The sequence below is a fragment of the Oncorhynchus nerka genome, linkage group LG24 (assembly GCF_034236695.1).
Source record: "Oncorhynchus nerka isolate Pitt River linkage group LG24, Oner_Uvic_2.0, whole genome shotgun sequence".
In the NCBI taxonomy this organism is placed as follows: domain Eukaryota; kingdom Metazoa; phylum Chordata; class Actinopteri; order Salmoniformes; family Salmonidae; genus Oncorhynchus; species Oncorhynchus nerka.
This window is the reverse complement of record NC_088419.1, coordinates 42,440,335-42,452,943: the sequence shown is the minus strand read 5'-3', so window position 1 is coordinate 42,452,943 and position 12,609 is coordinate 42,440,335. Positions and strand designations below refer to the sequence as shown.

The 12,609-nt window shown below is 45.7% G+C and overlaps 1 protein-coding gene across 7 annotated transcripts in view; it reads left to right on the top strand.

Annotated features, from left to right (window-relative positions):
• otofa (otoferlin a) overlaps positions 1-12,609 on the top strand; it is a 141,857-nt gene that overhangs the window by 111,671 nt on the left and 17,577 nt on the right. For 5 of the 7 annotated variants that reach the window (XM_065008910.1, XM_065008909.1, XM_065008913.1 and 2 more), the window contains exons 6-25: positions 552-614; positions 805-889; positions 1,022-1,181; positions 1,344-1,530; positions 1,777-1,963; positions 2,228-2,451; positions 3,758-3,866; positions 4,025-4,226; positions 4,654-4,774; positions 5,152-5,252; positions 5,477-5,567; positions 5,675-5,791; positions 6,132-6,284; positions 6,850-7,042; positions 8,019-8,143; positions 8,260-8,394; positions 9,136-9,297; positions 11,334-11,453; positions 11,740-11,901; positions 12,078-12,240. In XM_065008910.1, coding sequence (XP_064864982.1) covers positions 552-614; positions 805-889; positions 1,022-1,181; positions 1,344-1,530; positions 1,777-1,963; positions 2,228-2,451; positions 3,758-3,866; positions 4,025-4,226; positions 4,654-4,774; positions 5,152-5,252; positions 5,477-5,567; positions 5,675-5,791; positions 6,132-6,284; positions 6,850-7,042; positions 8,019-8,143; positions 8,260-8,394; positions 9,136-9,297; positions 11,334-11,453; positions 11,740-11,901; positions 12,078-12,240 — 2,860 coding nt within the window. Of the gene's footprint in view, positions 1-551; positions 615-804; positions 890-1,021; positions 1,182-1,343; positions 1,531-1,776; positions 1,964-2,227; positions 2,452-3,757; positions 3,867-4,024; positions 4,227-4,653; positions 4,775-5,151; positions 5,253-5,476; positions 5,568-5,674; positions 5,792-6,131; positions 6,285-6,849; positions 7,043-8,018; positions 8,144-8,259; positions 8,395-9,135; positions 9,298-9,877; positions 9,950-11,333; positions 11,454-11,739; positions 11,902-12,077; positions 12,241-12,609 lie in introns of all 7 variants that reach the window. The other 2 variants (XM_029631868.2, XM_065008911.1) reach the window with 2 other exon arrangements.

The following is a 12,609-nucleotide window of genomic DNA, read 5'->3' as shown; positions in this document are numbered from 1 at the left end:
CACATATACAGTATATATATTCATACTCCGGACTCCAACGCTGCTCATACTAATATTTCTTAATTCCATTCTTTTACTTTTAGATTTGTGTGTATTGTTTGATATTACTGCACTGTTGGAGCTTGGAAAACTAGCATTTCACTACACTACTATCTGAGCTACCTTACCTACCTGCATGGTAACAGTTGAATAAGATGACAAAAAAAGAAGAAACGAAGGCCTTGAGGCCGATACGTAAAGCTTATTAAAGAGCAGTGATACTAGCAAGAGCAGTGTGCGGGTTTCTTTTTCCCTCTCACTACACAAACACATTAACACCTGCTAAATATGCGTACGCAACCAATACAATTTGATTTGCTTTTATAATATCGTATCGTGAGGTCCCTGGCAATTCCCAGCCCTATCAGGCATGTAGAAACGTGTTGTGTGGCATTCATTCAATTCAACCTTTGAATCTACTGAACTCAATGGAATGATCATACAATACATTTGACAGAAAGTAAGGCTACTGTATCTGTCACATCACATTATGCCTTCTCTTCTCCCCACAGTACTTTGTCTTTGACTTCCACGTCCCACCAGATGTCATGTTTGACAAGATCCTGAAGCTCTCCGTAAGTGGCTCTTCTACACGCACACACACAGACATTCAATCGTTCTCTTTATAGTAACAGCCTTTGAGCATGAAATCAACATTTTATCCTTCTCCCACACACTCTTACTCCTTACTCTCTCTCTCTCTCTCTCTCTCTCCTCTCCTCTCCTCTCCTCTCCTCTCCTCTCCTCTCCTCTCTCTCTCACCAGGTGATCCACTCTAAGAACCTGCTGCGGAGTGGCACCTTAGTTGGAACTTTCAAGCTGGATGTTGGCACAGTCTACTCCCAGCCTGGTAAGTGGTAAGGTCCTGAGACTGGCACATGGGTGATGTTGATGGTTGCCGTGGTCATATTTAGAATTATTTTAATTCCTGTAAGTCGTTGAAAGAATGGTTGATTTTTGGATTGATACTTGTCTGTCACAGAGCACCAATTCTACCACAAGTGGGCCACACTGTCTGACCCTGATGACATCACGGCCGGCTGCAAAGGTTACATCAAGTGTGACATCGCCGTGGTGGGGAAGGGGGACAACATCAAGACTCCCCACAAGGCCAACGAGACGGATGAAGACGACATAGAAGGGTAAGATCATGTTTTATTCAGGCAATAGAATGTTGTAGAAGGGTTATACAATGTTTAGGGGGGTCAGGGGTTAAATAAAAAAGTCAGGAGAATGTTATCAAGGGGTTACGTTGAGACGAAATCAGGCGTACAACTGTTTTTCAACCTTTTGTTTCTGGTCAGGAACCTCCTTCTTCCGGAGGGTGTTCCCTTGGAGAGGCAGTGGGCGCGGTTCTACGTGAAGATCTACCGCGCTGAGGGCCTTCCCAAGATGAACACCAGCATCATGGCCAACGTTAAGAAGGCCTTCATAGGGGAGAACAGAGACCTGGTGGACCCCTACGTACAAGTGCTCTTCGCCGGACAGAGAGTAGGTCCACTACAGCCACCCACTACTCAGGAGGTCCTGACTTCTCCATACCATGAACCTGAAACTGTCTTATTGAAACTTATTGTCTGTTTTATTTCTTTACTTGATAAACAAAAGAGACAAACAGCATTACATAATGGATCACATTCCCATTATAAATACAGTATCCATTTGCATAATATGAAGTGTCAGTGTAAGAGTTGAATGGGTGTCAATCCAGGCGTATGTTGATGGTATTTCCTCCAGGGGAAGACGTCGGTCCAGAAGAGTAGTTATGAGCCGATCTGGAATGAGCAGGTGGTCTTCACTGAGATGTTTCCTCCGCTCTGCAAACGCATGAAGGTCCAGATAAGAGACTCCGACAAAGTCAACGACGTCGCCATAGGAACACACTTCATTGACCTGCGAAAGATCGCCAATGATGGTGACAAAGGTGAGGTCCTATCTGCCCCCAACCATAGCTCAAAGGTAGAATATTGCCAGGACATCGGGTCAATCCAATCTTATTGTAGCACATTAGTCATTTTGGTCGTCAGTCGTTTTTACCAAGTCATTAGAGGGCTTTGACCCAAATGATTAAAGAAAGTCAACAATGGTTTTCTGCTCCTGCCGACACCACACAGGCAATAGCCTTTCTCAGGACCCTGTTCTTTGTTGAATTCTCCTGTCATCCTCCATCCCTCCTCCCCTCCCCCAGGGTTCCTGCCCACCATGGGCCCAGCCTGGGTCAACATGTATGGCTCCACCCGCCAGTACACTCTGATGGATGAGCACCAGGACTTGAATGAGGGGCTGGGGGAAGGCGTGTCCTTCAGGGCCCGCCTCCTCATCTCCGTTGCCGTGGAGATCCTGGACACCACCTCCACTGAGATTGTAAGCTCCTCCGAGGTGCAGGTGGAGCCTGTCTCTAACATCTCAGAGGTGAGTGCTGATTGGGTGGTGACTATTCATTGGTTGCCATGTATGTCTGAGGTGAGTGCCATTGGCTTTTCCTTTCAAAAGGGAGTGTACATTGGCTGGCTGTCATTGACTCACACCTCACACTGCAGTACTATGTTCAAACTTTCCATTATATTTACCTTACATGACCTTTCTCATCCCCATTAATTCTGATTATGAGGCATAGGGCTATTGGGAGAAACTGCCAAACTATTGAGTATCCCCAAATCTTTTCAGTTAAGATACATAAAACCCTACGCGTCTTCACCTTTGCCCTTTGACCCTGCCTATGACTTCCTGACCTCGCCATGTACACTCAGTGGTTAGATGTCTCCATTCTGTTGTTATACTGCATTGCATTGACATTATATTGCTGTTAAAGTTGTTAGCTGGCCGTTAGGGAAATCAGTTAGCAGTGTTACCCCAGGCTAAACATTAGCTTTCCAACTGTCCCCTAGCTGTCTCTTTGTTTAGCTAATGCCTCCCTAATGTCTCCCTTGGGTGCAGTAAGTTGTTGATATCAGTTTGACTATATTCCAGGTGCAGGTGTAGCTACTACCCCTTAGCCTAGAGGAGAGGGAGGGAGAGAGGGAGAGAGAGAGATTAACGAGGCAAACCCTAACGTGCTCAACATCTCAATCAGTACTAAACAATACATTGTTTAAGGGCCTCCCGGGTGGCGCAGTGGTTAAGGGCGCTGTACTGCAGCTGGGTTCGCGCCCAGGCTCTGTCGTAACCGGCCGCGACCGGGAGGTCTGTGGGGCGACGCACAATTGGCCTAGCATCGTCCGGGTTAGGGAGGGCTTGGTCGGTAGGGATGTCCTTGTCTCATCGCGCACCAGCGACTCCTGTAGTGGGCCGGGCGCAGTGCGCGCTAACCAAGGTTGCCGGGTGCACGGTGTACCCTCCGACACATTGGTGCGGCTGGCTTCCGGGTTGGATGCGCGCTGTGTTAAGAAGCAGTACGGCTGGTTGGGTTGGAGGACGCATGACATTCAACCTTCGTCTCTCCCGAGCCCGTACGGGAGTTGTAGCGATGAGACAAGATAGTAGCTACTACAATAATTGGATACTACGAAAATGTGGGGAGAAAAAGGGGTAAAAATTATTATTTTTTTAAACAATACATTGTTTGATTAAAAAGAGAAACCTGTGTGTCGGTAACTGAGACTATATTTGTTTATTTAGCATACTGGGTGTGTATGTGAGTTTAAGGTCAAATGGGGGTTGGTTCTACCTTTAATTTGTATTCGGTTGTTTACTTTGTCTTCTTCATTCTGTCGTTCAGAGTGTTACAGGGAAAGTAGAGGAATTCTTTCTGTTTGGTTCCTTCCTGGAGGCCACCATGATCGACAGGAAGATCGGCGATAAGCCAATCAGCTTCGAGGTCACAATAGGTAAGTTCTACATTCAAGGGTATACGGTAATAACTTGTCATAAGTATTTGTCTAAAAAGAGAGTACTCAATGATTTGTATGTTTGGCATGTAAATAACACAAACAATAACACAACCATAAAATTATACTACTTTATTTTCCCCATTTCCTTCTCCCAGGCAACTACGGCAACCAGATAGATGGAGTGAGCAAGCCCTCGGCAGCTAAGAAGAAGAAGAAAGAGGGAGGAGGAGGAGGAGAGAGTGATGAGGAGGAGTCAGAGCTGATCCAGCAGAACTCCAGTGAGGACGAGGCAGATGATGATGGGGACCTGGTGTCTGTGTCCTCCTCCCCACCCATGAAACCTGTCATAACAGACAGGTCAGAGGGGCAGGGGTTCAAGGGTCAGGGGTCATCAGTGGTGGTTTGGTCATGTTCCGTTAGTTCCTCCTGGGTCACCCCTAAGCCTTAGTTCTGCTTAGAAATATTGTTTTGCTGATGGGGTGTCACAACTCAAAAAAGTCAGTGTACCACTTGGTCTTCTTTATTCATAGAATAAGATACAGTATGTATACCAAAATACTCTAACATAAGATAATGGAGATTTTAAAAAAATAACATGGTTCACGGTACAACATGAAAAAAAAGAGAGATATGAAAGAAATCAGTTTCCATTGATCTCATTCTCTGAAGCACTCTGATAATGTCAACTCTCTTCCTCTCCCCTGTCAGATAAGAATTGACAGGATCACATCTGTTCTACACAGTCTAGAAAAGGTTGTTTAATTTGATTTGTGCCAAACTTTAGGAACTACTTCCACCTGCCCTACTTTGAGAAGAAGCCGTGTATCTACATCAAGAGCTGGTGGCAGGACCAGAGGAGAAGACTTTACAACTCCAACATCATGGACAAGATCGCTGACAAACTGGTCGGTAATCACTCATGTTGAATGTGCACCATTGTGCAGGATAATATGTTAATTCATCCAAATAACTCAAGGTATTACATTCTTAGAAAAAGGGGTTCCAAAAATGGTTCTTTGGCTGTCCCCATAGGAGAACCCTTTTTTGGTTCCAGGGAGAACCCTTTTTGGTTCCACATAGAACCCTTTTGGGTTCCATGTAGAACCCTCTGTGGAAAGGGTCCTACATGGAACCCAAAAGGGATCTACCTGGAACCAAAAAGGGTTCTTCAAAGTGTTTTCCTATGGGGACAGCCGAAGAACCCTTTAAAGTTCTCGATGGCACCTTTTTGTCTAAGAGTATATTGTATCTGATGCCCTTGTTTGTGTGTTGTGTCTGACAGGAGGAGGGTCTGAATGATGTGCAGGAGATCATCAAGACAGAGACAGCCTATCCAGAGCGCAGACTCAGAGGGGTGCTGGAGGAACTCAGCACTGGCTGCAAGTGAGATAACATTATCGCTACGACAACCATAATCAATTCATAATTACTTTTTATTTTTTATTTTTTACCTTTAACGTTGGAAAAAGGACCTGCAAGTAAGCCTTTCACTGTTAGTCTACACCTGTTGTTTAGTAAGTATTTGACAAATAGCATTTGATTTGATTTTGATTTGATCCTATTATGCAAAGTATCTTCTTTAAGTGTCTCTGTGTTTTCACTTTCAGTCGTTTCGTCACTTTGGCCAACAAGAACCAGAACCAGGCAGGCAGAACCAAACTGGACAAAGAGAGACTCAAGTCCTGCATGAGAGAGATGGTACAGCGCTGCTCTGAGAGAGTGATGGAGAGAGTTGCTATGGTTACGGATCTATCCTTATGCAGCAGAGGGTGGGAATGTGTATAATGTCATGTCCTTCTCTATAGGAGAGCATGGGCCAGCAGGCCAAGCTGATTCGCTCCCAGGTGAAGAGGAACACAGTGAGAGACAAACTGAAGATGGTTCAGAACTTCCTGCACAGGCTACGTTTCCTTGCCGACGAGGTACAGATTCTGTTACACTCAACTTTATTTATAACACATTCCAGATGCATCGACAGAGCAATTGATAGAGAGAGCACAGGCAACCTCAGAAAAACATTCAGCAACCTCCCGCCAGTGGATCCTAACTCTCCCTTATATAAAACACTAGCTTAATAATAACCAATCGCTTTGTACAGTTAAGAGCACCACTGTGAACTCATAAAATGCCCTTCACTGTTGAAATAGTGTGCGTCCTTGTGGATATCAATGTCATTTATGTTACGCCCAGGAATTTCAGCCTGTATTGACCACTATGTGGGTGTCAATAACACTTTGAACCTGTATCCCCTGTGCCCTCCAGCCCCAGCACAGTATCCCAGACGTGTTTGTATGGATGATGAGTAGCAACAAGCGTATCGCCTACGCCCGCATCCCCTCCAAAGACATCCTCTACTCCATCGTAGACGAGGAGACAGGCAAGGACTGTGGCAAGGTCAAAGCTGTCTTCCTCAGGGTACGTGAAGCTTCTGTGGTTCTCTGTCCACCCTCTGCTTCTTCTTCCAGGGATGCCTGCATGACACAATCAAGGCAGGAGCATTGGAAACACACAAATAAAAGTACCACAAACACACATAAAAAAACAACAACACATCCCTCAGTAAAGCGTTCCTCTAACGACAATGCCGATTGCCAGAAAGGCACCAACGCGTCCAACTGTAGGGTATTGCGAAGAATATTTATGTAAGTTAGGTACAAAATGTAAAGAGTGACCGGGTACGGTCTCTCGTACAGGTTAGTAACAATGTTAGGTGATGTGGCCGTTTTTGCAAAAAGGGGTTTATAAATGTACAGAATGCAGTGTCAGAGAGGGCCAGCCTACTTTCTGGTAGAGAATGAAGTGATGAGTGCAAAACCTGTGATAAAACAATGAGCTGATGAAAGTCCATTTACGTTAGCGTTTGCTGTTGTATGTCTGACGTTGCGTCTCTATAACCCAAGCTAAGATGAAAATGTTACTATAGCTGACGAAAGTTACAAAAATATCCCTGCAACGTCGCTGTAAACGTTTTTGTCCCCAGCTGCCTGGTAAGAAGGGGTTTGGTCCAGCCGGGTGGACAGTGCAGGCTAAGATGGAGATGTACCTGTGGCTGGGCCTCAACAAACAAAGGAAGGACTTCCTGTCTGGCCTGCCCAACGGCTTTGAAGAGAACAAGGCTCCCAGGACAGGCTCGTGTCTGCAGTCTTTACCCCCTATCAGTCTGGTTTATAACAGTAAGTCTGTCTACAATCTGTGACCCCTACAGCACTGTATACTGTAGCTAAAGTAGGTAAGTACCCACTGGGCACACACTGGTTGAATCAACATTGAACCAATGTGGAATAGACATTGAATTGACATGTCCAGTGGGTAGTTGCTTTAAAAGCCAAGTTTTATAGTTACACATTCCCTCTACCCATTTATTGAAGTACGTACTCAAGTGTTAGTGGCTCACAACTGTGTATGTGAGTGTTGTCTCATCTCTGTGTCCTCTCTCTGCTCTCCTGTGTATCTGAGTGTTGTCTCATCTCTGTGTCCTCTCTCTGCTCTCCTGTGTACGTGAGCGTTGTCTCATCTCTGTGTCCTCTCTCTGCTCTCCTGTGTATCTGAGTGTTGTCTCATCTCTGTGTCCTCTCTCTGCTCTCCTGTGTATGTGAGCGTTGTCTCATCTCTGTGTCATCTCTCTGCTCTCCTGTGTATCTGAGTGGTGTCTCATCTCTGTGTCCTCTCTGCTCTCCTGTGTATGTGAACGTTGTCTCATCTCTGTGTCCTCTCTCTGCTCTCCTATGTATGTGAACATTGTCTCATCTCTGTGTCCTCTCTCTGCTCTCCTGTGTATGTGAACGTTGTCTCATCTCTGTGTCCTCTCTCTGCTCTCCTGTGTATGTGAACGTTGTCTCATCTCTGTGTCCTCTCTCTGCTTTCCTGTGTAGGTGAACGTTGTCTCATCTCTGTGTCCTCTCTCTGCTCTCCTGTGTATCTGAGTGTTGTCTCATCTCTGTGTTCTCTCTCTGCTCTCCTGTGTATCTGAGTGTTGTCTCATCTCTGTGTCCTCTCTCTGCTCTCCTGTGTATGTGAGCGTTGTCTCATCTCTGTGTACTCTCTCTGTTCTCCTGTGTATCTGAGTGTTGTCTCATCTCTGTGTCCTCTCTCTGCTCTCCTGTGTATCTGAGTGTTGTCTCATCTCTGTGTCCTCTCTCTGGGCTGCAGTGAAGCAGGTATTCCAGCTGAGGGCTCACATGTACCAGGCCAGGAGTCTGTTTGCTGCAGACAGCAGTGGCCTGTCAGACCCCTTCGCCAGGGTCTTCTTCTCCACACACAGCCAGGTCACTGAGGTAAGAGAGAGGGTGTGCGTACGTGTGTGCGTACGTGTGTGTGTGTGCTGGTGTGAGTTCTTTAAAACTTTTATTTAACAAATATTTTTCAAGAGAGACCTGTTGTGTGTTTCTAGGTCCTGAGTGAGACTCTGTGCCCTACGTGGGATCAGCTGCTGGTGTTTGATGATGTTGAGCTGTTCGGGGAGGCCGGCGAGCTACGAGACGACCCACCTATCATTGTGGTAGAGGTCTACGACCAGGACACTGTGGTACGACCCTAAAGATAGAGGGAGAGGGGGGAACTATCATTGTGTTAGAGGTCTATCTATACCCATAGAGAAGCAATTGTTTTGTGGGATTCAAAGGATACGAGGATTCAAAGTACTGTGAGATCTGTGATCCCAACACGGTGTTTTGTCCATATGTCCTGACTGTGTATCTGTTCTTGTCTTCATTTACCATGTTCCTCCGGTACCTCCTCATGTGGTGGATGCTGTTGGGGCTAAGTAGAGTGTGAACGCTTGAAGTAGCGCCTCTCCTGCTTTGGGCTTCTGTTTGCGTAGCAATGTAGCTAGTTAGCGGAGTCATACAAGAGGCAGGACAGGCTATTTTAAAAGGCCCTTCCCAAACTAGGTTTACCATCTGTCCATGACGTAGCCATAAGCATGGTCCTCTTGCATTCCTCCGGTAGTGGTTGAAGTTAGTAGTTGTAGACACGGTTGTGTTTGACAGCTGAAACAGTAGTTGATTAGTTTGGTTAAAGTGTTTACTCTAATAGTCATGCATGCTTCTCATAAACTGATGGAACCCATAGGGGTATGGCCCCTAGTAGGACTTCTTTTAAGTATTTTGTTAGTATTACAGTCGCATCTTCTCTGAATAGTCCCCGCTTTTTACACTGTTTTCAGCATTACCTTTGTGCTTACACTGACCCCCAGTGGACATGACAGGAAGTACACCCCAGAAACATTTGTAACTTTGTTTTTCTTTCTACCGTTGGTGGCATCCAGGGCAAGGCAGAGTTCATTGGTCGTACATTTGCTAAGCCCATCACTAAGATGTGTGACGAGCACTACGGACCCCCGAGGTTCCCCCCTCAGCTAGAGTACTACCAGATCTACCGTGGTAACTCTACCGCCGGTGACCTACTGGCTGCCTTCGAGCTGCTACAGGTAAACTGATCACACATGCACGCACATAGACACATGTGCACACACACACACACACACACACTAGGAAACTAACACATAACAAGGACACACTGAGAGCATGCCAGCGACAAGCATGAAAAGAGTTTAAAAATACACACCCAACGTACAAGCAAGAAGTTATTGGACAAATGCATCACGTAGAGAATGATCTTCTACCGATTTACTAAATGCATGGAATATGCAACTACTGAACAGTTGTGCACACCCTTACGCACGGAACACGGTCACTAGCTAACTCTTCAGCAAATCTAGAAAAGAAAGGTCTCTCTCTCTCTCTGTCTTTCCTTTTCTTCATCTGCCTGTTATCCGTTTCCATTTCATCTAATTGTCTGTTCTCCCACATTTATGTGTCCTCCTCTCCTTCTTCCTCTATGCCTCTTCTCCCCTACTCCCACCGTCTCCTAATCCCACGCCCACCCTGTGGTCCCTTGACCCTCCTTCCTCTTCTTTTCTCCCTCTGTCCCTCACTGAACCTCGCCCTACGACCCCTACATTGTGCCCTCCAACCTACATACTCCGGTATCCTGCCCCTGCTCTGCAGATTCCCTATGACCATGAGGAGATCAGGAGGGCTCTGATTGCTGTCCATGACTTTGCAGTTCCTCAGATTAAGGTGCTCTTTTCACTCTTCTGCCCATCCCTTTATGGTCACTCTCTGGTTCTCACTCTAAGTGTTCTTCTGCCAATGGAAGCTGGTGGGAGGAGATATAGGAGGACAGGCTCATTGTAACAGCTGGAATGGAATAAATGAAACGTATCAAACTCATTAATTATATAGAAACCACATGTTTGACTCAATTCCATGTATTCCATTCTAGCCATGACAATGAGCCTGTCCTATAGCTCATCCCACCAGCCTCCTCCGTCTTCTGCTATGTTTTATTCTATAAAGGTGCTTTTCTCCCTTTCTGCCCCATCCATCTCTATTCAGTGTCTTGCTCTGTAACGATTCTCTCGAACGTCTGTACCTCTGCAAAACTAGGAAGAGAATCCAGGCCAAACTAGGAAGCCAAACTAAAAGTCCTAAGTCCAAAAACTAAGTTTCAACAGCTTCAGTTGGGTCACTTTTATCTCGGAATACTGATGCTGACTGTGTTGTATATCAATTTGTATATTTCTACATGTATAATTTGTATATGTTTTTCTGTTTTTTTGAATACTTAGTGACAGTTGTTTTGTTTGTTTTATTTGTTGATTTTTTTTTAACCCGGTATTTCCAGCATTATCCACTAGGTTTGCTGCTGGTCCTCTCTAATGGACTTGAAAGATGTACCGTAGCTAGAAATGGGTCAATCAGGGGCAGTTTAAGGGGAGATAATAATATAATGGTTAAGGTGTTGGCTTGACCTGCTTGATAGTCACTGGACCCGGGTTCGAGTCCCGGTAGGGGATACGCCCAAATCCCTTATAACATACTTCCATGGTTGGTTTCAATTACTCTCCCCTTAACCTGCCCCTAATTGACCCCTTTTTAGCACCAACTTCCGAGTCCATTAGAGAGAATCAGCTTGAGCAAAGTAAGATGTCGAATCACTGATCTACAAATAATAAATCGCTTTGTGCGATTAAGATTCGTACAACTACGCCTCCCCTGGCTTACCATACACTCGCGCACCACCACACATTGATTGATTGATTTTGGATTTTCGACCTGCAGCAAACCAAGTGGATAATGCTGGAAATACCAGTCAATCATTTTTTTTTAAACAACCAAAACAACTGGCCCTGTGTATACTGTATGTGGCGCAGCGGTCTAAGGCATTGCATCTCAGTGCAATAGGCGTCACTTCAGTCCCTGGTTTGAATCCAGGCTGTATCACATCCGGCCGTAAATGGGAGTCTCATAGGGTGGCGCACAATTGACCCAGTGTTGGGGTTTGGCCGGGGTAGACCGCCATTGTAAATAATAATTTGTTCTTAACTGACTTGCTTAGTTAAGGTTAAAACAATTTTTTTTTTTTTTTTTACAAATAACCCCAATTCTCTTCCCTGAGTAGATTGGGCAAGGGGGGAGGGCGGAGCTTCCTGCCATCAATGGTTCGACAGACTCAGACCGTGGACCCATCCTCCCTGTGCCAATGGGCATCAGACCTGTCCTAAGCCGTTATCGCATAGAGGTGAGACAACACTCTATGACTAGGGTACAGAACTCCGAGAGGTCACTAAAACTACAAATAGGGGGATGGTATCCCAAACTAGAGGACAAAGAGAAGTTACCCCAAAACTAGACACATAAAGGAGGAGGAACTCCCTCAAGAAGTGGAGATCCTGTAAGGGAAACTAAAGGGAACCCCCAAAACAAGTTATTCATAAGTGTGTTAGATGCGGAACCCCCAAATAAGTGGAAGATCTGGGGGGGTGCTGTTCAAATGGTCTGATCCAGTGTGATGGGTTGTGGTCCAGGTTCTGTTCTGGGGCCTGCGGGACCTGAAGAGGGTGAATTTGGCCCAGGTGGACAGACCCAGGGTGGACATAGAGTGTGCAGGGAGAGGAGTCCAGTCTGCACTCATCGTGAACTTCAAAAAGAACCCCAACTTCAGCACACTGGTCAAGTGGTTCGAGGTGGTGAGTAGAATCTGGTCAAATCTTGATGGCCTTTCAGACAATGAAAGACAACAGATACTGTACTGGGTATAGAAAATAGATTCCAGATGTTTAAACCTTAGATCAGGGCAACTTCATACCACCTAGTCCTAACTCGATATGTGACCCCCTGACCTTTGCCCCCATGGCACCATCAGGACCTGCCAGAGAACGAGCTGCTCCACCCTCCTCTTAACATCCGGGTAGTGGACTGCAGGGCATTTGGCCGATACACCCTGGTGGGTTCCCACGCCGTCACCAGCCTACGACGCTTCATCTACAGCCCCCCAGACAAGACGCAAAACAACTGGGCCAGCGCAGGTAGACCTACTCACACTATGCAAGACACTTTTCTAGTACTTTCTATTCCTATTACAAGATTTTACATTTTTGTATTGTTCAGGGGAATCCAATACCATGCATTCATACTATTTGAGTATATACTGGACATTTGGTGATATACTGTATATTTTCTGAGTCTAATATTCCATTTTCTTTTCAACTGTTTTTGATTTCCTCTCAGACCTGTGTGAATATGAATGTTTCCTTCTGCTTTACTTATATTGAAGCTTTCTGCGCTTGCCTTTTCCCTCTCTCTGTCTGTCTGTCTGTCTGTCTGTCTGTCTGTCTGTCTGTCTGTCTGTCTGTCTGTCTGTCTGTCTGTCTGTCTGTCTGTCTGTCTGTCTGTCT